General features: G+C 36.6%; 2 protein-coding genes across 2 annotated transcripts in view; both read left to right on the plus strand.

Annotated features, from left to right (window-relative positions):
• Positions 1 to 14,347, plus strand: part of loj (p24 family member logjam) — a 40,804-nt gene extending 26,457 nt beyond the window's left edge. The window contains exon 4 of the mRNA XM_083135154.1: positions 8,199 to 14,347. Coding sequence (XP_082991280.1) covers positions 8,199 to 8,420 — 222 coding nt within the window. The 3' untranslated portion in view covers positions 8,421 to 14,347. The remainder of the gene's footprint in view (positions 1 to 8,198) is intronic.
• The window catches only part of LOC145998684 (facilitated trehalose transporter Tret1-like), a 142,469-nt gene that overhangs the window by 3,591 nt on the left and 111,358 nt on the right, over positions 1 to 27,520 (plus strand). The gene's annotated exons all lie outside the window — the stretch shown is intronic.

Raw genomic sequence — 27,520 nt, forward strand, 5'->3', positions numbered from 1 at the left:
AGTAGATATGTTATTTTCTATTGGCATAACAACTTCAAAATACAACATCCATGTAAACTGAAAATTAAACTTGATTAGTTGAGAGCTTTCATTCACGTTCCCCTTGTACAGTTAGTTAACCCATTGCTCTTTCTGCCGGTAGCACCAACTCTTTCTTAGTGCAGTTGGAAAGCACTTCTTCCGGTGGAGAACATGCCCTTTGGGAGGCGCATACTACATTAATTCCCAAAACTAAAATGCCCCAGACCCCAAGTTTTTAAGCCCTCAAAAATGGTGGTCATGACGAAGATTCTATTCCTGTTCATTGCAGTTATTTATCATCCATGACATCTTATTTCCACCTAATTTGAAGTTTATTACTGTATTATGATGATAAGAAATTAAAAATACCCACATTATCAAATATAACCCTTTCAGCTATGTGATCATGTTTGAGATCAAACCTTATGCTCTGGAGTTTCCAGAACTGAACGGTGGCATCAAAAGTAGTGTCAGACTAAGCTCACGAAATAATATTGGTTCAATTTTTTATAATCTGTATATATACAGGGTGTTTCCAGTGGCGAAGCGTCCTATAAGGCCAGGAGGCCGGGCCTACCCATGCCATTACTCTTTTAAAGGTGTATTTACTTATTTCGTCAAAACCCATGTAATGCAATGGAAAAGTTTGGAATTTTCATTTTTGATAATTACAAAAAAATTCTAACCCTGTCCAGTATACGAACTTTCCACGGAGTGAGGCACATTTGCTGGGGCCTCTTCTCTTTACATTCCGTCGTACGGTCGTATATGCGGGAAGCCTAATCTTACGAGTACTGTACGTATGCTTATAACGTGCTCCTGAGGCCGGCCTCGCGGTGTTACCCACTAGGACGAACAGAATATCAGCAACACTGCATTTCCGCCAGGGTTGGAAATTTATGGTGTACCGGCATTTTTTGTAAACATTAGCCTGTGTTCGTGCAGAGATATTCTATTTCATTGTACATTCTCCATATTTTGTACGAAACTTAGGTTTTCCTTCCTTTCATCGACAAGTTGAAACTTAGGTTTTCCTTCCTTTCATCGACAAGTTTAAGTGAAATTGAAAATTACGGAGTACTGTAGTTCTGACTTCGTTTTCTAGTCAGAGTGCTGATGGTCTTGTCGATTCACCCAACACCGTAGCGTAGACAGAAAGTCTAAAGAACTTATATGTGTAAAGTAAGTCTTCTTACCAAATTATGTAAATTAAAATGCTAGCTACGCCTTATATTTACAAAGTAGTTTTACTTTCACTGGAAATAGAATAATTTATTTTTATCGTGAACGGGGATTCCCTCGCTCCTGAGCAGGATGCTACAAGGGAGCTTTGCTCGGAGCGCGAGGTTCGTGGCGGTAGAGCTTTGTTTGTGATTCGTGTCTTGTGCAGCGATCAGATTTATGCAAGAAGTGTCGGGCTGAAATGCAAGAACAATCGAGTTCTTAATTGAGTGAAGATGTAATCATCGGTAAGGTAGGACCCACTTTTGGTCTTTCATGTTTCCTTCTTATAACAAACATTTCTAAAATGTTTTCAACTATATTTTCCTTTGGAAGTAGCAGTGGCAAGTGACAGCAAAATATCAAAAAAAAATATTAAAAGTTGTTGAAACGTTATTTAATGCGTTGACACTGTCGTCGAATAGATATTACAAGTAGATATTTTTTATGCAGCAGACACAAGCGAAGAGGTAGGCAGTTTCGTTTACCATGAAGGAATAACAAGAGAAGAGGGCAGTCAATGAGAGTACAATGCAAGGGAAGACTTTTTTTGGGTTTAGGACAAAGAGTGTTGTGTTATGGGGTTATTGCGCGGGCCATGTCTGTTTCAGGTCTGGCGGAACAGGCCAGTGTTCTCACATTGGATTGGCAGAAAAGAGCTGAATTGCACCTAAAAATTGGAATTCTATTCTCTCAAGCAACTACATTTATTATAACCTGTTTATATGTTACATAGTAACCTGTCGTGTTGCCGGGTCCCAAACAAGGATCCTATGTTCTATTATCATGTAAAGGTGTCTACTAACACAAGGGGTAGAACAAACTAGGATGCGAAGTATACACACTGAATGAGAAAGGACATCTTTACTTATGTTTTTTCTTGAAAGCCCCGTGGTGGTCATCCTAACACGTTACGAAGCCAGGTGACATAATTGTGGTCATGTCAATGTTTCCTGATCATCTTTAATTCATTCTCCATACATTCTCATCGTTACGATTAGCATAGATCAGAACAAATGAGAAGAAAATATTCAAAATTTAAATTATGTTTACTTGCACATACAGGTGTCAGAAATTCATTTATCTAGAAAGCCAAGACTGGAATTAACTACAACCATTCCTTTAGTTAGACAACAGATAACAATGGTGTTTTCCTCGGTGCGAGGAAGTCTTGCTAAAAAAAACTAAGTTGGCAGCAGTAGAACGTACCAAACTGACAGTTGCTGAAAGTGCGGAATTCTGTCGTCTGCTCACGGCACAAACGTCAGACTGACCCGAAAATTATGGGGAGGGGGGTTCTGCCCTTTTCACCTCAATTGCAAAATAAATTTAGAAAAAAAGTAATGAAGAATTGACAACAGGGCTCGAGCACTATTCGTTGGATTTTCGCGATGTCCCATGATTGGTAGTTCTTTCTGGAGGTGTGTGTATAAATCAGGGGTTGAAAAAATACAAACAAATAAAAAAAAACGAAATGAACAAAATCTAGATCGATGACATCTGGTGGGCGGGAGGAGAACGTGTAAGACATAATTATCGTATTGATGGCCGGTAACAACACTTTTGAAAACGTCACGCCACTGGCAAGTAAAGAAGCGGCCTGGAGAGACGTTGAACCACTCTCCATGACATATCCCTTTCTTTTTACATAATTAAGCAACTAATGGAAATTATTGCACTTTTGTGCCTACCCTGCTAGGAAATCTACGCTTTGCCACTGGGTGTTTCAAAAGTCTGACACCATAGGACAAACTGAGTTATTAGTGCAGATGGCAAAAAATGCAAAGAGGGAAAGTTGTTGGAAATATGAGGTTTTAAATATAATGTGCTTGAATTTTCAACTTAGAATGCACCGTTGAGGCTGTACGCTGGCACAAGCTTCAATGAGAACTGCCATTGCCTTGTAGCCACATGCTTCATCCTTAAAGTGGGCATTTACGTTATTGAAAAACTGTAATGTACTCTGTAAATTGAGAATGATGGAGCAAAATTAAAGTAAGAAGTGCATGTGTGTGTACAGAAACACAAACACACACATGCACGTGCACACATACACACAAGCACACAACTACAAAACCTGTAATTGTGGCTAATATTTTCTGAAATAGAGATTCTTCATTAAGGTATAGTGATATGAACATAGGATAAAATTTCGAAACAAAAGGGGTCTTACTGTTTTCCCTTCTAATCAGGGTAGATCACCACTAAAATATATTTTCGCTCAGACAATATCTTCTGTTGGCACAAACCGGAAATGCCAACAATAATGACGATTAAGAGGGTAAAGGTTTATGCTGACTTCATCTTCGGTGCCCTAGGTTCGGCGTATCGAGTAAGTTGTGTGTCTCAATGAATAAGGAAAGACATCCGGTACCGTTCATCAAAAGGAAGGAAGCAGTGTACCAAAACCAGCAGAAAAAATATATTAAAAAATGTAATGATTCATGTGTTACGGGTTGCTATCTTCCATCATCACGCTGCTTCTCCTTCAGATGCCTCTGGCACACAGCCAAAGGGCCAGTGGTACGCATGGAGGACATTGATATCCACATCCAATGTTTAGTCCCATTTTGGCGATACTAAGATACTTTAACCTCTGCTGGTTATGCTGTTTTCCCTTGACACCACAACTTGCTTCTTCTTTGAACTATCTTCGAGGTGTCCTCCACCGTCACTGTCCGGTGGTCCTATAGAGCTGCTGTCACAATGGCTACTGGATCTATGTTGCTTGTACATTAATTGGAATCTCCCTCGCCACCACAACAATTATTACGTCTTCTCCACGTAGAGGGAACGTAGTCTTGGTCATCTACACCTTCATCGTCCGAAGTGGCAGTGACTTCCTGGACATCCTAAGAAGGTACTTGCGGTTGATAAATATGAGTACCCTGTTGACACATATTTCTAAATCCTTTCTTTCTCTCTCACGATGCCTTGCAGTGCCATCAAGTTCTTCTGGATGATCTTATCGTTTGTTCCTATCATGTGCAGCAGTTTCGTGGATCTCTGATCTTGTAAGAAGTCACACACTATTTTAAGAATTTTTACACCACACTGGCACTTACTATAGTCCTCACATTTTGCTTGAAAAACATTCCTCTCTCTAGCCATTTAAGATGACTCCACTTTCTTTTGAAACTGTTTCATCCTCTGAAGCCCCAATTCTCGTAGCTTAACTTCCCCAAAATTCTCTCAGTTTGCAATGCATTTTCTTCGGAAGCTGGCGGATTCTTCCATTGCTGACTGTGGAATTGGATACTCTCGCCCACAATTTCTCGTTATCTTCTTGCACAAGCTCTGTCACGTCACTAAACGGTGGTTCTCATCCTTCGGTGACTACATCTTGTTTGTGCTGAAGTTAACACTTCATCACCTCTTCTTCCCTCGGAAGATGAGAGCTTGTTAATGGTGATGAATCGCCCAAGAATGAACATAGACATTTTATTTTATTTTAAAGTTTGGTTTATGCACAGCTATGGCATGCAGTTTAACTTAGATGTGAACCACTGTGCCTCCACTGTGCACCAAAAACCGGAATTTCATAATTACAATGTGACAATGTTACCAGAATGCCATCAGGGAGACCTGGACATCGGCTCTTCTATATATCTTCTGGTGTTATGATTCAGAGATACCTGCACAAAGTATAACACAAAAAGTAAATCCACAAAATTCACTTACCTGCTATCAAGAACCAAACAGATTATGCAATCAACTGCCAACAAGTCATCGACTTGATGTGGAGCTATCCAGATTCTGGAAGAAGTAGGTACAGAAATGCTATTTGTACCACCAGAGGTTAAGGTCTCCAGATGTACAGAGTATCGCCAAAATGGGACTAAAGATTGTGGCTGTGTGCCAGACGCATCTGAAGGAGAAGCAGCGTGATGACGGAAGATAGCAACCCGTAACACATGAATCATTACATTTTTTAATATATTTTTTCTGCTGGTTTTGGTACACTGCTTCCTTCCTTTTGATGAACGGTACCGGATGTCTTTCCTTATTCATTGAGACACACAACTTACTCGATACGGCGAACTTAGGGCACCAAAGAAGAAGTCTGCGTAAACCTTTACCCTCTTAATCGTCATTATTGTTGGCATTTCCGGTTTGTGCCAACAGAAGATCTTGTCTGAGCGAAAATATATTTTAGTGGTGATCTACCCTGATTAGAAGGGGAAAACAGTAAGACCCCTTTTGTTTCGAAATTTTATTCTATGTTCATATCACTATACCTTAATGAAGAATCTCTATTTCAGAAAATATTAGCCACAATTACAGGTTTTGTAGTTGTGTGCTTGTGTGTATGTGTGCACGTGCATGTGTGTCTTTGTGTTTCTGTACACACACACACACATGCAATTCTTACTTTAATTTTGCACCATCATTCTAAATTTACAGAGTACATTACAGTTTTGCGAAAACGTAAATGCCCACTTTAAGGATGAAGCATGTGGCTACAAGGCAATGGCAGTTCTCATTGAGGCTTGTGCCAGCGTACAGCCTCAACGGTGCATGCTAAGTTGAAAATTCAAGCACATTATATTTAAAACCTCATATTTCCAACAACTTTCCCTCTTTGCATTTTTTGCCATCTGCACTAATAACTCAGTTTGTCCTATGGTGTCAGACTTTTGAAACACCCTGTATATATACAGATTATAAATAAATTGAACCAATATTATTTCATGAGCTTAGTCTGACACTACTTTTGATGCCATCGTTGAGTTCTGGAATCTCCAGGGCATAAGGTTTGATCTCACACATGATCACATAGCTGAAAAGGTTATTTTTAAATTTTTCGTGGCCATATTGACCGCCATATCTAATAATATTTGATTGATAATATGGCTCTTTTTAATTTCTTATCATAATAATACTGTTTTAAACTGCAAATTAGGTGGAAATAAGATGTCATGAATGATAAATAACTGCAATGAACTGGAATAGAATCTTCGTCATGACCGCCATTTTGAAGATGCCATTACAGACAAACAAGGGCTTAAAAACTTGGGGCCTGGGTCATTTTAGTTTTGGAAATTAATGTAGTATCCCCCCCAAGGGGCACGTTGTCCGCCGGAAAAGAAACATTTTCCGGTATTCCGACCCCACTATCTAGGCCTACACTGGAGCCATCCCAGGATCATGGAAACACAAGCACTGGATTACCATTTTAAGCAGTTTATTGTAGAAAGAATTGTTTTGGCAAGAAATTATACTACTCTTTTATCAAAAATTTCTGGGTATTTATACCTGAAGGTTTTACTTTTCAACATGCTTTGGTTACAAAGTTATCCCTTCATAATAAAGTTCCATTAGTCAAAATTATTTATACATATGTTCAATGGATGTTACAAATTTTAAAAGTTTAATTTATAATTTGCAGCCAAAAATCAATTACATTCAGGTTAGTTCAATGGTTCTCAACCTTTTTCAGTTCGAGACCCACCTTGAAGGATATTACACTTCATGGGACCCATAAGCATGGACACTGGCAGAATTACTTGTAGAGGTGTGCATCCATATTTTTGCTAACATCAAGTACTTTAAGAAGCCCTCGTTTACGCTTGCAAACAATAAACAATGCTAACAAATTACACACATTTCATTCTTAGACTTAGTAATTTAAATGTAATAGGTTTTTAAGAGACCGTAAATAAATTATCGAGCCCAACTTCACGACCCATCAAATGCCCCCTTGGGACCCACCAGTGGATCGCACTCCTTAGGTTGAGAAATGATGGGTTAGGTACTGCATTACAATTAAGTGCTGATTTGTGGAACACATGAAAATTTCCAAATAACAATTTCTTAATACACCAACACCACAGAACTTCTCAAAGTCATACTTATTACATATTTCTACATTAGTGAAGCAACCAAGTGAGGTAATTAAAGCCAAACAACCTGTACAAAAGAGTAAGGAGATGAGATCTAGAGAAGCGACATAGGAAAGATAGGTGTGTGGTGATCTACTGTGAGAGTCCACATGCTTTCATGGACTAAGGTCCACCTTCCCTTTACCATAACTGCATATTCTCAAAGTCATTATAATATCGGACCTTTGAAAAGTATATAGTCCTTAGTCATGGTAATCCAGGTCTCAAATTTAATTAATAAAGCCCATACCTCAAACATCAAGCCCCTCACCAATGCTTGGCATTCCTCATCCTGTCTCTCCTGCTGAGAAGTCATCTTAACACAGCTCCAAATTGGACACAGCCATTTCACACATCGCCATTGTGCCGTATTTGCAACTTTGTATTAAGCGTTCTGGCATATTCTTCTCGAATGTGCCGATTTTAATTATCTCAGTGTTTTAACCTTCCCAACGATTTGTTATCCATGTTGGGAGACGATGACAGTGTTTTAGCAAGCTTTTGGAGAAGAGATGGCCTCTTTCACTATTTTAATGTGTTGTTTTTCGCCTATGCAAGACCATTTACAACTTGCATTTTTAACATTTCCCAAGGGACTTTTTACACCTTTTTTTTTTTAATTTTGAGGTGAGGGGATCTCCCCTGCATACACTGAAGGGTGCAAAATAACCTAAAGTGCTGATGCATCCAAACATTTTAAATCAATCAATCAATCATTGATTTATTGAAGCAAGTGCCATGCCCTTAGGAGTACGAGACATGGTGGAGATGCTGGATACTGATCCCAGTATCTCTTGCATGCCAAGCAGGTTACTCCATCATTGATTGAAGATGTCATTGACAATAAGCTATTTGTGAAAATCCATGCAACTGATATGAATGACCCCACCAGCTTTTAAAAATAAAAATTGTACTGTTAGCCTTTGAAATGGGAAACTGTCTTGAAAAGGAATATTTCTACAATGTTTTAATATCAATTTAATCTTCAGTTGCCTTTCATTGTGTTAAAAATGAAAAGAAGTGGAACAGAAGAAAAGGCGATTCTTACTGATGAATATAAAACATTAATTTCAGGAAAGTATTAGAGGAGTAGAGAAAAATATTCAAGAAATGCTTCAATACCAGCATCACAGCCGAGGAAAGGAGTCGAGAGATTACAATCTGCTTGTAGATAACAATACATATGTCCAGTACTGGTCTGTAGCCCAGTGCATTGTTATAATTTGCACAACTGTAATACAAGTCTATTTTGTGAGAAAACTTTTTGAAATAAAAAATGTACGACCTAGAGCATAATGCAGTGTCGTAATATCTATGATTGTTACTGCATTTAGGACTTGATTTGTCATTGGTACATGTACGTGATAAGTGAGTAAAGACTGGAATTGTAATGAGTATCTGCACAAATCTAAAAACATTCCATCTAGTCTGTTCTGAGTTGAATGTGCTTAATAATCTGATTGATTCATTATTTTTAGTCATGAAAAGAACAGAACTGAATTGTTATTAGCCCTTAGATTCCCAGCATCATTCAAGCAATAATCCTATTTTTTACAAAAGATAAAACAAAGTCAATATGTCGGTTTTGCTTAATGAAGTTAACACAAAGTCCATTTGAACACCATCTAGTGGCTGTAGTAGTACAAGAATACCTGTTGCTCTTAATGCAGTAATGTTTTTGACTGTTACTGTGAGTGACAATGGCATTCTAAGGGTTAAATTTTCATCATATGGTATATTGATCCTGCCATGTGCTTTTCTTTTCAAGATTAACTGTAAGAAACTGCTTCCATGATACAGGCATTTTCTTCTCACAGTGCATGGGTATGTAGTATATTCAGACATTAGTATGAGCTAAAGAAAGTTAATATTAAATTCTAGGATAAATGTAATTATCTCTTATCACCCACCAGTTTTTCAATGGCAACATACATACCTGATCTGTAGGTATGTGTGTTTATAATTGAATAATTCCACATTACAATTGATTCATGTATATTACATTGTGCACTTAACAATTCATCTGATGGTTCAAATAATATTGATTACATTAACCATTGGACCATTGGTTTATGGTAGATGATGTTTTCATTCTGAGAAGAGTGACCACACAAGTTTCAAACACTTGTAACTTTTTTTTTTACAATTTATACTGTGAACATCATGAAAGATGAAGAGTTTGAAAAAGTCTATATTTATTTTTATAAACAGATTAAACAATTGATAAAATACATTGTTACTACTTTCAAATATACATGCATATGATCTGCACTGTTTCGAAATTTAGTTTAGTCACTTTAGTGACAAAAGTACCACAAGTTTATGTTTGCACCTTGATGAATTTAGCAATGTTATTTAAGAAAAAAAAAATTGTACTATCTTGTATACGTTGTGCTTTCTGAACTTTTTTTATATATATTTATAATCTGGAAATTGCATTTACATGTTATGATTATCTTGAGGAGGAGGAGAAGTAATATATTATATCTCTCATTTTATGTACTCTCCCCTATTGATTATTATTTATTTTTTGGTTTGTTTTGCTTTTCTGTTGAATAACCTTATGTGTTCTTGGACTGCATTGTGCCTAATTAAGGTTCGTGGTAGATGTAGTTTTATTAAATTTCTTTGTGAGTAAGATAAACTGATTATGAAAATAAGATAAAAATTTATGTATGCAGAACTGAAAATTTATCCTTTTAGAAATGCATTCATAGGGAAACAATTTAGAAAAAGCAGGGAAGTGCAGGAAGACATTGAAGTGAAGAATATCAAAGAAAAAATTCAAGCCGAAAATAGCGATTGAACACCCATCCTATTTTATGATTATTTTGAGCAAAGACATGGATTTTTCTTTTCTTCCCAAATCCACAACAGCCTTAAATAGTATTTTGATATTATTTTAAATGGAGGGAGTTGACTTGGCTGTGCAAGGATTAAGTAAATATATATGTATAAAAATTAAAATGTCAACTGAACAACGAAACTTATAGACTTACATTTTCAAGTTATAATGATAGCAGTTTGCATCAAGTGGTGTGAAACCAATGTTTGATTAAAATCGTCATTAAGGTTTGAGTTCTTAAGATGAATCCTGTAGGCCACTTCATTGTCATCCATTCTCATTATGGCAGAATTAATACAGAAAAACTCTAATCTATTTTTTCTTCACAGACTATCTAGAGTATTTGAAAGAAATATTATAGAATAATTTCATCACAAAACTTCATATTGCAATTATATATTCAAATTACAACTGCATGCACCTTCTGTGTTTAATTTAAAATGTTGTTTTCCAAACATCTGTTCTAGAAGAATGAAAGTATAAAAGTATAAGTGCCAGTCAAATTTCAAAATGTAATTTTTCAGATCTCTACAGATTTATTAATTGAAAATAATTATATACTACAAGGTATGTACTGAAAGTAATGAGTCAAGTAATATTACTCAAAGTCAGAAACCACTGTTTTTATTCTACCTGTGGTAATACATAATTTGGTCCTCGTTGGTCCTTTTCCACATAACATCCAGATCGGTCAACACTTTTGCGCCACCGTAGTGGCAGCTAAGAAATGCCACTCTTGTAGAAGTCAGTTTCGGCACGACGTAACTACCGGCGAAGCTCATCCTTTACCTCGTCATCGTTGTGAAACTTGGTACCCCGAATGCTGTTCTTCAATGGATTAAACAAGTGAAAGCCAGACGGGAGTAGGTCTGGCTTGTAGGGAGGGTGGGGCATTAGCTCCCAGCCTATCTGTTCAATTTCCTGCACTGTGCGCCCAGCTGTATTGGGACGGGCATTGTCATGTTGCAAAATGACATTTTGAAAGAGACTTTATCATGTCCTGCATAGCACTGTGTCCAATGTTTAGATAATGTGCAATTTCTCCCCCATTTATCCTCCTGTCACTTCGGATAAGCACGTCGATCCAGTACTTGTTGTTGCGCGTGGAAGCTGTTTTCAGTAGGCTTATAAACAATGTGTGTGTTACCATCCCTAAAATTTTTCACCCACTTTTTTCACTGCACTGTAACCCATACAGGTATCTCGATAGAAGTTCTGTAAATGCTGATGAATTTCTGAAGCTCCAACTTTTTCACTAACTGGAAATTCCACGACAGCACGTAGATGAAACAAACTCTCTATGGATGCTTTTTTCCTCCTACCAACAGTACTGACAGTGAAAGTGCACATGTGCCAGCATGTGGTTCGTGCACTAGAGAATAGATGGCTGAACCTGCCATACGTGTGCATTCAACTGAAATGCTCAAGGTCTGAGAGTAATCGAACAAGGCTCACGACTTTCAGTACATGCCTTGTATTTAAACACCCACAGACAGTAAAAAGTTTATTTCTTTATATTTTTTGCGTAATCTGTTTATAACTTTAATTGTACACTCAATTGTAAAATGACCTTTGTTATGGAAATTAAAATTCCTATTGTATATATTATTTTTTTGACAAACAAGCCGATAGTAATAAAATTAGAGATGCAGTAGATGATGCAAGGTTATTTTTTTAGGAAAGGGCATACACTTCTAGAAATCTCAGCATATATATTTAATATTTCCATAACAACATGAATTGTCTCCAACCTACAATTTGAATTTACTCATCCCTCATACATTTTATATGTTTTTCTTTTCTAGCAACATTTGTAACAAAAATGTATCTAATAGTTCCAAAAAAGCTAACTATTCTGTTGTAGTAAAACTTCTTGCTGAATTTAACCTGAACATTTATAATTTTAATTTGAATGTGGTTTGCAAATATTATTCTTTATCTTACTAATTTATGATGAAGGTAACATGGAATTATCATTTGGTTATGGGAAATAATTTATAATGGCATGGAAGTGAAATTCCATACACTGGACTATTTGAACTCAAATCTTGTATTTACACAAGTGTTAGTTTGTTAAATGTCAAACAAATATTTTATTTAACTTGCTCAGTTTTGACTTATTAAGTCTTCCAATAAATGCAATTTAGCAAATATAGCAGTTTTCTTCTAAAAAAAACAATAAGAAAACATAATACTGATTCCTAAAATTAAACTTAGCTGAATGTAACGTGCTAGCAGCAGACAGTTACATCCAGTGGCATGCCCAAGGGGGGGTTGGTGGAGGTTATAACCCCATCCCCCCTTTTAGCCTAGTATTCCTTAAAAAAAAGAATGTTAAATGTAGGAAAGGATGGCAGAAAGAGGGATGACTACGAAAAATAGTGTACGCAACCCCTCCCTTTCGAAAATCCTGGGCACGCCACTGGTTACATCTTAAACTGACATGAAACCTGAAAATCATATAACACATGTAAAAGCAATTATGTTGTTTCTAATTTAATACCTAGATTCTTGGATAACAGAGTAGAAATGATGAAGAATTGTTTTTCTTTAAAATAACATTTTGTGATAGGTTCACTTGAATTTGTTATACTCTTTATACTTCCCATTGATTTTGTATGAATTGTATGTTTTGAATATACTGGTCGTTTTAATATGAATGGTTACACTTGGATTGCTTGCAAATATTTACTATTATATTTTGTTTCGAAATATTCTTTTGCTTTAGTTGCTATTGTAGTGGATGCTGTTATTCAAGGAAATTGCAACATAACGATTTTTGCTATATACTGATCATTTAAAAAGTTATCTGCAAAATATTACATTTCTCTTGTGTTATAAATAAATGTATAGGTTGTAAGTAGACTGTGTTTCACATGTGAACAACCGTGAAATTGTTTATATAGTGCCACTAGTTGCATAATTCACATACTCATGTATATTCATATAATCTCACCATGTTAGCATTTATTGCAGATTGAGTAAATGTGCACAGTGTAAATTGTAATATCAAGGAAACTATTGATACATTTTACTGCACAGATACATTCAGTGCATTTAAATCTGTCAAATAACACTGCACAAAATTTAAGAAGCATTTTGTTTATCTTAAATTTAACCAGTGACATGGCCACATGAGTTTTAAAACCAAAAGCCTGTAATAAGTCTGGTACATAACATTAGTACATAGATATGAACTCCAATTCACCTTTATGATGCCTCAGCAAAGGAGCTCGTGATATGGACAGTCTTGCGCTTCTGAAATATATAGTGTCATTGAATTGTTTATTCATTCATTTCTTGGGCCTCCCCGATGGTGTATTGGTAGCATCGTCACCTAGTAATCAAGTGGTGCAAAAACAAACAAAACATTCTCTTGAGGAGATTATGAGCCATGTTTGTGTCAGAAATCAACTTTTACACTAATTCTAAAAATTAAAATAATTAATTGGATTTTTCTAATTCAATTAAGATTTAAGATAGCTTTATCAAACAGAAACCATAATTTATCAAATCTTCTGCTCTTTCATTATGGTTATCTTCACTTTTGGTGTACAATTAACTGTTTTCGAGATATTATTTTTTTAATTTTCAAGGTGAATTTTTGGCACCATTTTTTTCAAGATTGTGGCGAACCTAGAAGTCAGAAAGTGGTAAACTCTTCAAAATCGGATTTGTCACATTTGTTGACTATAGAGACAGTTAGTTTCATTTGTGTTGCTATTGTATGATTTTTTTTCCTGTTCTCAAAGACATCCCAAAATGAAACTTACACCAAACAAAGATTATATTTAATTATATAACATACCTTATTCCCACCAAAATTGAAGATACGATTTTTGAAAATTACAAAATTTTCATGAAAGACTATTTTTTTTAAGAAAACTGTGCTACCTTAGCTTCAAAACAAACCCAATATGAAAGTTATAGCATTATTAAAAGGAAAGTTATGGATTTTCTTTGTTGACCTTGTAAGCATAAATTTCACATTTTTTTTTACATAGTTGGTAACCCTGCTGTATGAACACTGTGTATCGCTGAGGGCTAAAATTTTACACATGTAAGTTTCTTCATATCTTCTAATCTTCTACCATCCTACCAAATTTCATGAAAATCTGAGATGGTCGGGTTGAAAAGTTAATTTTTTTTGTATTTGGCATGAAAAATATTTAAACAGTAATTGAAAACACACATCTATGTGTGTCTTACAAAATTTGTGGACATCATTCTTGGTTTGAGTGGTTGTTTTAAGTCCACTTTATGCATAGATAGGCTAATCGGGACTGGACCTACAGTTTAAAGTGGAATCTGAACCACTGTGCAATGTGCCTCCATCCAATCATTCTTGGTAAGATAAGGGAAAGAAGGAGAGAGATAAGGATAGATGGGTCTCTCTCGTTCTCTCTCTCTCTCTCTTTCTTTTTCCTTCCTTCCTTCTTTCTTTCTCTCTCTCCTTCTCCCTTTCTTTCAAGGTTATTGCTATTGTTTTGCACCTTTATGTCTCATATTTGTTTCAGTGGGTAAAGTGATGAAAAAAAGACTTGCATATAATTAAACTGAAGTTAGTGGGTATCATCCCATTGTAAAAAGTAATGAATTTTTGAACAATTATATGGTGAGCAGATAGCTCATCAATAATACTGGTTGTTCTTCCCTGTCTATATTGGTGACATATGTATATTTTTGCTGTGTATATTGATGAAATATATGTATATTTTGTATCCGTGTTACGCTGTATACTTTTTTCCATTAGACATGCATAATATATTGAGAAACAGTCAATTAATTGTTCCAATGAATTTAAGGTCAACGACCTATTTTTTTAAATTCTTTATGTATTTGTTGTTATTTCTTAGAATCTCAGTAACGAAACTTTTTATACGAGATGGTTGTGTTATTTTATTTCACACTTGTTTTTACCCTATCATATTGCTGTTTTGAAAATATTACTATTATTCAAGTTAAGAGGCAAATACTTTTATGTTGTCTTTATTTTATATAAATGGTTACAATATTTTTTATTCTCTTGAAATACAATGTTGTGTTAAAGTTAAATTTACATGCTACTTTTTTATGCTACATATTTATGAATTATTGCTGTTTTTTTGCAACCTTATAAGATATTTTTCAGAGAATTATTTTCAACTGTCAGTGAAAAATTTCCATAATGAGTTGGAATAGGCATTGTACTTATTATTTATAATGCTTGAATACTTGATTTTAAGCAAGCATTTCTGTCTGTAGTAACATTTTGTTGTACATTTTTTAAAGAAGACATGTCCCAGTTTGTAATTTATTTCTTGTTTCTGTAATAGATGGGTTCTATTTATCCAGATACTTATTTTTGTACAATTGCATGTTGTATGGTGGTATGGATTGCTGAAAAAAATGCAGAGAAGATATTTTTAGGCAAAATAAAGTTTTGAAAATTGCCAAGATATATATATATTCTATTATTAGTTCTGTAATTTGTTTTATCTTCAGACCTAAAGAAGATATTCGTACTGTCACTCTATTTCCATGTATTAGTTTGACAGGATGTCACTTCTGGTGTCTGTATCCACCTTTCTTGTAAACTTTTTAACCATAGTACTGGGGAAGAATGGTGTAACAAGTATCAGAATGATCTTCCAGATTTCAAATTACTGGTGCTAGTGATGGTGGGTGGTAGGTATGTCTGTGAGTGGTAAAAGCGATACCATTTCAGTTGGCAACATGGCATCACATGGTGAACATAGTGCTTTCAAAATGGAAAATTATTTCAAGACTGGGGACTCACCATTGGAATGCAAGAGATTTTTTTGGGGGGGGGGGGGGAAGAGAGAGAGAGAGAGAAAAAAAAAAGAATTGTACATAACAATAATAACCAGTGACGTGCGGTGATGTCGACACTTGGGGTAGCAATCAGTGGTGTGCCCAAGGGAGGTTGGTGTGGGTCATAATCCCCCTCCCCCAGTATTCCTAAAGATAGAACGTCAAAGAAAGGAAAGGATTGCAAAATGAGGAAGGACTACTGAAAAGAAGCACGTGTTAATCCCACCCACTTTCGAAAATCCAAAACATGTTGATTTGACTATTAAGCCAGAGATCCCGTGTTTGAACCCCGACCTGGGCATAGGTGTTATTTGTGTTTGTCCCTTCATCAATTTTAACGTACCATCTTGACGAATAGCCAAAAGTGTAGGAAAAGCGAAGTAAAACAAACCAAATGAAACAATCAATCAATGATTTGATTTATACTACTTAGCGTCGCTGTCATATTTGGTTAATCACGAAGATGGTACAATACAATTAATAAAGAGACAAACACAAAAAACACCAATCCAGAGGTCGGGGTTCGAACCTTGAACTCCTGGTGTCATAGCATGCAGTGATAACCACTACCCCGCAGTTGATTGATTTGGTGTTTAAGTCCACTTTATGTACATAAAAGCTAATAGGGACTGGACCCACAGTTTAAAGTTGGATCCAAACCACTATGTGCATCCACCTGGTACCGATCCGGGGCCACTTGCACTCCCCCATGGAAGTCGGCCGACAACAATGATGAGTGGAAAGCTCTAACTATTCGGATACTTGGGTATCGGTAAAGCAAACTGCGTATTTACACAGTGGTACGTAAATTTCAATTGGATTTTTGAAACACCATATTTGCATATGATTAACGTTTTTCCAAAAAATTTGCATTGCTTGATTTCCCTAATTTCTTCATCTCACGATCTCGTTACTGAAGGATCCGGGCTCGAGCCCTGGCCTGTGCATGAGTGTTCCTTTGTAACCACTTTTCATACGTTTAATTTAATTAACGTTCATCGTCATGGCAGAAGTTAGGTAAAGTGATGGAAAAGCAACGCTAAAGAAAGGAAAAAGAAAATACAAATAATTTCCTCCCAGTGCATCTGCAGGGCACTGTGAAATTAGGAGTCCAGAGTTCTCGGTTTATGATTGTCCCTCGTGACTTCCGTAAGTTCATTAGCTACTTATCGGGATTAAATCTATACAGCTAGAAAAAGTGATGGAAGGTGGCAAAAATTCAATGTATTAGAGGGGATGAACAGGTAACGAAACACACTTTTTTGTAGTTTCTTCAACAATATTCATTGGCTTTTTTAGTTCTGGGATACATTTTACATTCCAAATTATTTCATTATTCACTGCAGAGTACAAAACACAGGAACAAGAATGCTCGCTCGTCACGGTTTCGAATCCCGGCCTGAATTGTTCTTTGTGAGGTCCCTTCATCAATTTCATTATATCATCACATCCTCATTTTCGCGATAACCAAATGTGCCAGAAATATGAAGTAAAATAAACCATACCAACAACAACAATTAGAACGTGCGTTTTCTTGCCCAAATTAATACATCCATATTTATAACTGTTTAGCTTACCCATTTTTTTTTATTGGAGGCCAAATTATTAGTATATTTAAATAAAACACTACTAAAACGAGAGCGATAAATAGAGCTTGAGCAAATATTTGTTATTTAATCATTATATATTCCATATTTGAAAAAACAAAAGGAACCATAACATTTTTGTCTGCACATAATACAAGTACGTTCCCATTTATATACAAATAAAACTACATCCCATATTATACATACATATTGTACAACGTTTAAAAGGTTCTGTAAATACAGAGAACATAAGTACTGCAGAAAATTTTCCCCCGAGTTATTTAGAGGATTTACAAAGGAATCGAAGGGAACCTATCCTCTATCTGTCCTATAGGAGATATATACCTGGATCTGGTAAGGCGGAAGAAGAGCCAGCTAGGGTATCCAGCCTTGCCAGCTGATCACATCGAGGGGCGAGAAGCACGTGGAAAGAAATGTTGCATATGAACTGAGGCTTCAAGATAATAAATATTGTGATTTGAAAATAATTAGAGACGTGAGATTGATTGATCTATCTCTGCTAGACTAGCTACTCCTCAGTGCATGTCACTGATAATAACCCATGGTGCAACAGCCCTTGAGGGCCAGAACCTAGCTACCAACTGCAGGCCTCACTCCAACCTGCAGAGGTGGGAGATCATCTAACCAGTTACGTGGTGACGTGTGGTCAGCACGCCGAACCCCCAGTCGTTGTATGTTTCCATGACTGGGTTATGCAACTCATTCGTAGCTCCCTAATTTCCTCACGATGGTGGGTGGCCACCGGTCCCATACACAGGCCAAAATCTCAGAGAAAAGTTGTCACGCTTCCCCCAGGAGACTCAAACCTGTACACATCTCGTAGCCAGAGCTCAATGCCTTAGACTGCATGGCCACGTTGTGGAACGAAAAACTGTACATGCAAATCTTTAAGTTCCATCCCTGCAACATGAGAGTTGTACACGAACTGAAGGAAAGTGATTGAATCAACTACCAAACATCTTGGGAGGCCATCTTGACAATTATTCCAGCCGAAACTGTAGTATTTACTGACAAAGCTCATGTTCAATTGTTGGACTGCTTCAAGAAGCATAACTTTCAGTATTGGGCTGAAGAAAATGCTCAACAACTCCTTGAGCACCCTATCCACAGTGAGCGTGTCAGTTGTGGGCCATACTTTCTTTTCTTTTTTTTTTTTTTTGGAAGAAAGAAAGAATACCGCATGGTGACAGTCACATCCCGTTGCTCTGTAGAGACTGGGACAGACTCAATGAGTTTGGACATTCATTTCTGTGGTTCCAACAAGATGGCAGCACCATGCACATGCAATTCTGAGAGAAACTGACTTCCTGTGGTCACCTTGCTCACTGGATCTGTCCTTTGTGATTCTTCCCAGGGGCACCGACTTGTCAAAATTATTCGGGGGGGCTCTGATCACTGAAATAAATTAATGAATGACTCACTCACTCCGTTTTTTAAGTTTTGGCCTCAGTTTTCTGAATCTCGTAAAAGCCCATGAATTCCTCAAAAATATCAAAATTTTCATTCACAGTTCGAATGCAGAATGTCAATTGTTCACGGATGGATATGTCGCAAGTTTCGCCAACCATAATAGCAAAATATTCCCGACTTTTAATATCTGCTACTACAGAGCGCAAAACAGATCTCTCTACATCAATGATCTCGTTGTGAATGTCATGTGAGAGCCATTTGTAGCCCGAACGTCCCATCCACTCCCCTAGTTCATGCAAATCGTCTTTTGAAACTCTTTTTAGTAAAAATGTTAACAATACTCTTGTATAGTATATAGTAATAAGTCATGTGTTTTGCTTTCTCTGGTCATAGCCCCCCTCCCCCAAAGTTGATGCTTTGGCAGTCTCAGCCCCCCAAAGTTGATGGTCTAGAACATTTCAAATGTATATTTAAAGTTAAGATCATGTGGCACAATTCAGAGTAGACTTCACAAGAGAAGCAAAATAATACATTAGATCCTCTTAAGAAAAATTATTTGGGGGCTCTGCCACCACATCGTTAACATTGGAGGGGCTCGAGCCCCCTCAAGCCCCATGGAGTCCGCACCTATGTTTCTTCCTATGGGATACCTGAAGGTGGAAGTCTTTCATTGTTGACAACCGACAAGCTGAAAGATAATACTCATCATAAAATAACAGTAATGGCTACGATGAGGCTTTATGAATGTATAGCTCTCGAGGGTGAGCATTTGGACGACATAACCTCGTTTTTTGCACATATTGCAAATCTTCAGATTGTGTTATTTAAAACAAAATGGCACATATTATTCTTTCGCCTAGTGCAATAAAATGTAGAATTTGTGTTGCCATGTTTATTTACATTCCAAACATGGGAGATCATTCTACGTGACCCAGTATAATTTATAAAAGCTGTCTGATGATTCGAAAGAAGTTACTGGAAGCCTCCTCCGCCGGGAAAGTTTTCAGCATAACTTCAAGTAAGGGAAATAAGTAATTTATATGTTTGGTATTGTCCATCTTTACCACTTTTGACTTCAATGAAGAGGGTCATAAAGGGGTGAAAAAGAAAATGCTACCTCAGAATGTTATGAAATTCAACTAGCCAATATCTCTTTATGACATGAAGAAAGCTTCAATATGTATTGTACTTTCGACATTGTTGGCTAACTTAAAATTTTTCATTCTTATGGTACAGTCATGGCATGTCTTGTAAACCTGGGCTAACTTCTTCATAGTTGTTATTCATCGCCAGGGGATGTAGAATACTTTCAGTGAAGTTGTTCAAAGAAAGTTTATCACAGTTTGTTTTGAAGTCCACTTTATGCCATGAAAGTATAATTGGGACTGGACATACTGAGCACACGGCAACAGCTTTACCGTTGGACGGACACTCGGAAATTATTCAGTACAAGTGGTAAAGGTATAGTGAGTGGGTAGTAGGCGAGTTGTTCACTTGATTTCAAAAACTGAATTTACAGATAAAGTATTTATGATCATGCTTATCCAACTGTTCTGGGTATCCAGGTTGTATAATGATTAATACTCTTCTAAGCAGCAGAAACCAATGTTATTTCTCCTTTGAGCTTAGCATGAAAAGAAATAAGGGATTGGTTAAAACTTTCTGACTTTCTGACAGATACCTTGTTATTTTCTCCCGACTTAACAGTGAACTATGATCTGACTTGTCAGCGAGCTGATCGCTCATTTGACTTGAGCTGATTTTTTATCTGCTCCTCGGACTCTCGGTTATCTATAACTAGACCTCGGATTTTTAGGTCCTAAAAAGTGTGATTTTAGGTTCCTAAAACAGGCTCTGAAAATCCCAAAATAGGTTCTAAAAATTTTAAATTAGACTCGAAAAATCCTGAAGTGTGTAGCTTCCAAAAAAAAACTTAAAACTGTTCAAAACTGAAAAATACTGATAGGTGTAATCGTTAAAAGAACCGTAAAAAATCTTAGTAGGTATATTAAAAGTAAAGTAAAGTGCTCCCCTGTGCTTTGCACCATGCCATGAAGGCGTATAGTAGGTATATTGACAACCAATTATTAATTTTAAAACCAAATTTTCATTTGCATACATAATTTTCAAAATTATCCACAAGTTCTTGTAATACTATACTTGTGTTGTTAGTAAAAGTTTCTTTGTTGATATGAAGAATCAATTACGCATGTATAATTTGCTGCACAATACCTGGGTGGAAACTCACCGGGAATTCTGCGTGAATTTTTCTCCATTATGTGAAAAATTCCACCTTTTATTAATCCAGATATCATTGAATTTATACATATTTATTAATGCCCTGAGGCATTGTGTTTATAGATGTATTTTTAGTCTGACTATGTAAAATGGCCAATGTAAACTCCTCACCTTAAATTAAATATTTTAAATATGTATACCATATAATTGAATTAGAATTTTTGGATACGTAGGAATCGCACATACCCTTTATATTGTTAATATATTTGTTTGTATGTGTGTGGTTGGTGAGAGGCGGTAATACGTAAGGCTGGAAAACATCTGTTTGTAGTCTTGAATTTTTGGAACTTTCGCTTTAAAAACCGGAAATTACAGTTGAATTTTATCCTAGAGTGGTCACTCTGAATACATAATCTTTTTCATGTTATCCACAGTCAAACTCTGCCTTTTGTCTGTGTGGATCATCTCAAATGCTGAAAATGATCTTTCAACAAAAACCATACTCAGTGAGGCAAATTTGAATGCTGAAATATTACTTCGCAAGGCGTGAATGCCAGAAAGTACCAAACTGACGTGAAAGTGAGCAAGACCAGATGGGTCACAAGTTTGTACTTTGAACTTTGCAGGTAGGCTAACAATGGCGCCAGACAATTTGCTTTGTTTAGAGCTTTGGAAAAAACATTATGGATTTAGGAGGGAGGGAAATCGACTGAAAGTATTTCCCAAACACGTTAGTCAATTAATTTTTCGGTACCAAACCGAACAAATACCTCTGTTAGATATAAAAATTGTGAAAAATTTATATAAACCTAAAAAAAAAGTTTGATTTAGGCGGATAAACCTAAAATAGGTTCTAACAAGCAAAATAGGTTATTTTAGGCACTATAAAACTTCGTCAGTTGTTGCGTTTTTAATGAAACGTTGATGTAACTTGTTATTTCTTATTTACCTACAAAAGAAAAAAATAGGTAAAAAACCTAAAATCCGAGGTCTAGCTATAACTTATCCATTTGTGGATTATTGTCTCAATAGGGCATTTAAAGTTGAGCTCATTCTATATTTTGTTCGATCTTTCGTGGATCAAATAACATCACACAAACTGTTGGGATGTTGTATCGGAAATATTGGAGTGCAACACCGTAATTTTTCATATTTTGGAATATCACAGCAGTTTTTCAAATGGAGAGGATTTTTTTAAAAAAAAATTCGCCCATTCGGGTGCCAAAGGTCCAGCCGAGCCTTAACAGGAGACATAGCATTCCTATCCAGATCTATGCATCAACCCAATTTGTCATAAATCTCTGCATTGTCGGGACTCGGAACCGCTTTCCTCACTCGTATCCTTTTCTTCTTTACATCTTTCCTTTTTCGGCCTTTGTTAAACTATACCCTGTCCCTTATATCTGGAGCAAGGCCGCGTGTATCGTCAAAAAAGGGGGAAAATCGGGTGGTCAGAGTGAAACAGTAGGTGCTGCTCTAAGATATGTAACTGCAGTCACCCCCCTCCCCTACTTTCACGCAATACCGTTCCCCATCGCATGTTAAGCCCCTATCACACGGAACTGGATTTCTAGTTGGAATGCCCTAGTTGGCGATGAACTGACTTTCTGGGTAGTAATCATGGCCGCCTGGCTGACTGCTTGACTGGTTTTGAGGAATAGGACATGTTCTAATTGCTACTAACTTCTTCGACTAGATTCTGTGGAACAGCCAATCAGAGCAAAGTTTGGCCATGTGAAGATATTCTGTGAGTTTGTAAAGTAGCCTTTTTTTGTCTGTAGCTTCCGAGTGCATACAACACGAAAGGCATGTTTATAATTGAAAAAGCTAAAATATTCTTCCATACGTGTATAGTAAACGTTGTAAAGTACGTATATTATCAGCGCCGTTCTTCTCTACCTAAAACCATTTAATGCGATGTGATATTCCTCTCGGTTGGATAGTTATCGTATTTTAAAAGTGTGAAGTGATACGTTGTTTACATCTCGCGCGGCCGCCATTATGGGAATGAAAGACTATCGACAAGTACGGTATAACAAGTACCGTGTGAGGCGAAAACTAGCAAATGGGTAGCCAGTCCAGCGTCAACTAGAGCATTCCAAATAGAAATCCAGTTCCGTGTGATAGGGGCTTTAATTGGCAGAGCCTTCTCGCGTCACTTCCGCAGAGACTTGTTTTCGTTCCCTTGCTCCAGAGATAAGTGAAACATGATATACGTAATATACCAGAGAAACACGAAAACGCAGAAGTCGCTTCCTGGAAACTGGGTCGCGAAATTATTCAAGCCTAATTAGTTCCATTAATATAAAAGAATGTTTGAATTTTAACATACATTTATGTCATGTATATTTCTTTACTAACTACCGTACATTATCTTGCGTAACTTTTAGGGTACTAATCCGCAAAACTGAAAGAAATACCCTTGTGAGACGGTCATGTCCATCTTTGTCAACTATCATTGTCCGAGAAACTATCAGAATTTTAGAAACAAAATCTGGGCTGATGGACCTACCAAATACATGTCAGAACTACGTCATTGTCCCATCTGTCTGGCCGTGAGAGAGAACAGTCGATCATAGGAGACTGTCGATATTTTAGATATTAGCAAAGGTGAAGTTCTGTCTGTGGTAGTAAAATAATCGAACGTCAAGCAAGAGTCTATTTATTTTTTAAGTTGCCCTATCATTGTAACTGTTCACACTACAATTATAAGGTTTCGCAAGTTGAAAGAACTTTGAATTGTCAACTTGATGCAATTGCAATATCCGTCTTCCCGATCGATCCATCCATTTATCTCTTCTACTAAACAATCTATACCTATCGATTACTCACAAACTGCTAGAGCAAATATTTAGTGAGCCGAACTTCGATATAATTAATATCTGTCGCTACGTCCGTCCAAGGAAACAAGCTATCGATATATCTTGAAGCTTCGATATCTCGGAATAAACCAAAGATGCAAGCAGACATGTCATTTGGTGTGCAGATAGATATACCACCAAAAGTTCGTTCTCATAGTATCGGTGCTCGAAGTGGAAATGTCTAGCTTGGGGGACTCTTGGTCTAGTTTCGGGATATGGGGGATGGAGACAGTACAGCAGGTGGGGGGATGCTTATTCAAATTATCTTAGCTGGGGGATGCTTTGTACAATTTTTCTTGACTGGGGAATAGCATCCCCATGCCCCTCCCCACACACACACTTCGAGCAATGCATAGTACGTACGTACGAACATGTACCTACAATCCACCAAAGATTCTGCGATTTTATTACCACTTTTATTATGCAAGGGTAATCGCTGAATCTTTGGGGGATTGTAGCTGTAGGTACATGTTCGTGCTATGAGAACCAACCGTTTTCTTCCATGTGTGTGTGTGTATTATTGGACTAGCGAGATAGTTCCGAATTCCAAAATTTCCCGTATTATTTTCGTGATTTTGTCTTCAAAATATTGAGACAGGGGTACATGATGTCGAAGACGGGTCTTTGAAGGCAATTCCCTGCAAACTTCAAGCAATTAGCATTCATCGGGTCGATGCAAGAATCTAATTTATCCAGAAAATTTGATAACTTTTCATAGGTCCATTATTAATTTTTAATATTTTCCACAAAACGTACTGAACTGTCGTCATTGCGACTTCGCACAATTGTAGGTAAGTAACTGCTACATGCGCTTTTTTTCGTTCAATTTTGTTTATTGTAAAGACCAATGCAACCTTCCGATTTTTTTAAAAAAAAATTCAAATCTTTCATTATTTCAAGGTAAAATGTCTAAAATTTCGTCACTGATGAGAGAGTTCTGTCATTCTGCATAAAAATCAAAACGAATTTTGATTTTCGGGACAGGGGTTGGCTGGTGCAGCAGTGAACATTTTAAAAAGAGCGCTTTTGGAAACCTCCTGTCCCGAGAGACTAGCTAGCCTTAGAAGCGGTCGTCAGCTAAAGATAAATCCAGAAAAAATAGGAAAATTGTGTAGAATTAGATAAATTCGCGATAATTTAGAAGATATATTCAATAGCAACTTCATATATAAGTAGTTGTATTTACGATAGGATAAGGACCGGAAAGGAAGAGCCCCCCTCCAGCAGATTTGCTTACACTTAAAACTAGCTCAACATGCCCATATGAGCTTTTTGCTCTAGTGTGGAACCCCCTCTAATCCAAGATTTTTGTAAAAATGCCCTCAGGAATTTTTCGGAAAGGAAGAGCCCCCTCAGATTGTTTTGCTCATACTTACAAAAGGCACTTCTGTGAGATTGTTGTCTATAAACTTGTCAAAAATTGATATTTTTTTGGCTACACCTGAAATTATGCTAAACCCATACCTACCCATACATATTTATTTCAGGTTTAAGTTCAATTGGATACTAGGCTCAATTTGTATATCTAATATTAAAACAATGTAATTCTTCTAGAATTGCTCTGTGAAAAAACCCTCGGGAAATTCTTGTAAAAAACAAAATTCACGGAAATTTCCCGGCTGATGCAATTTCTGAGTATTGAAGCTTTGCGTGCAAACAAAATTACATCAGCCGGGAAATTCTTGTAAAAAACAAAATTCACGGAATTTTCCCGGCTGATGCAATTTCTGAGTATTGAAGCTTTGCGTGCAAACAAAATTGCATCAGCCGAGAAATTTCCGTGAAAAATATGCCCCCTCGGAATTTTCTGTGAAAAAACCCTCGGGAAATTCTTGTAAAAAACAAAATTCACGGGAATTTCCCGGCTGATGCAATTTCTGAGTATTGAAGCTTTGCGTGCAAACAAAATTGCATCAGCCGGGAAATTCCCGTGAATTTAGGGTATATAAAGAGATTTTGCATTGCATCAGCCAGTATTGTGAGAGTGGCTGAGGAGAACAGATGTGTTTTTACAGTGCTCCTCATACTTACAGGCTTGTTTGATTTAATATGAATATTAAATATATATTGTTGCCTGATATTTGTTACATCTAGTTTGTTTGTTGTAATCCACTCTTATTTAGGGTCAGGCTTATATTTGTCCCAGCTTGTTATATAAAAATCAATACATAACACTCAGTGCTGGGTCATTGCCATTCAAGATATGCATGTTCGTGCAGGTATTTGCGGAAGGTCAGTGTGAATGAATATTCCACTTGTGGGCTATTGGCTTTACAACCTGTCATAAGATAAGCATAGAGATTAGATTTAAAACCCAGGAAATTTTATATAAATACCAAATCCAAAAATATTAACACACACACACACACACACACGCACACACACACACACAGCACAGTGCTGAACCCAACTGATCCAGCATAGAGTTTTGAATTGAAGCCCAGGAAATTGTATATAATAAACCAACAACAAAAATGCCGAATCAAAAATATTGTGACCAATGCAATAAAAATATATTTAGCTCTAATTGGGCCAGACACCAAAAGATTTGTAACCCAGACAAATACAGAACTCCCACAAAAATTTGCCCCAAATGCAATAGAAAATACAGCATGCAATACTTCACATATACACATAAAAATATTTGCTCTGCACAGTCATCAACATTGCCCCTACAACCATCTACATCTGGTCTGAAAAGGAAGCATGAAGCACCTGTTAATGCTGGACCTGCAAAGCAGCCACGCTATGAACCCATCCATAGCAGTTTTAATGCCCAACTTTGGGATTATCGGTTTGTATCAGAGCCAAGATGTGGTATTGAGAATTTTTTGAACAGTATAAATCCTGATCTGCAGGCAATTCTAAATGCACAAAATGGCTCTTATAAGCTGTCCCTCAAATTGTATACTCAATATAAGAAGCCAAATGGCACAAAATTTACACAGCCCCACATAACAGAAACTGTACCGGTATATTCAAATGCAAATTCAGACACAATAATAAGCAGTTTAATAGATCAATTGAACATTAAACACTCTGAATTTGCGGCAAAAGAGTCTGGATGGAGCCTATGCGGCTCTTCACACAAGTTATATGTTAATATTTCTGAATTCAGCCCATTACAAGGATCTACATATCTGCCATTACCTGCCAATATTAAAAACAAAAGAGCCGTGGTTAATATAAAAAATAATGATGAGAAATGCTTTTTGTGGTGTATATTAGCTGCTTTGTTTCCAGTTGTAAGGCATCCTGAGAGAATAACTTATTACAAACAACATGAACATCTTTTTGATGATGCAATGAAGGGTTTAGAATATCCAATGTCTGTTCAGAATATTGATAAATTTGAAAAAAAGGCCAGGCATATCAATGGCAAACAATTATCTATTAATGTATTTATTTGCTCCACTGGCAATTGCTCAATAGAACCTCTCAGAATCAGTACAATTGATGATGAATCTGCTATTCCAATTGATTTGCTCTTAATTGAAGGGGATGGCAAATATCATTACACTCTGATACATAATCTTCAAGCTTTAGTGAGAACACAACTAGACAAAACCAATAGAATATTCAAGTTGTGCAGAAGATGTTTAACTGTACTTGATGGTCAAA

The sequence above is a fragment of the Lepisma saccharinum genome, chromosome 14, assembly GCF_977018435.1.
Source record: "Lepisma saccharinum chromosome 14, izLepSacc3.1, whole genome shotgun sequence".
Lineage (NCBI taxonomy): Eukaryota > Metazoa > Arthropoda > Insecta > Zygentoma > Lepismatidae > Lepisma > Lepisma saccharinum.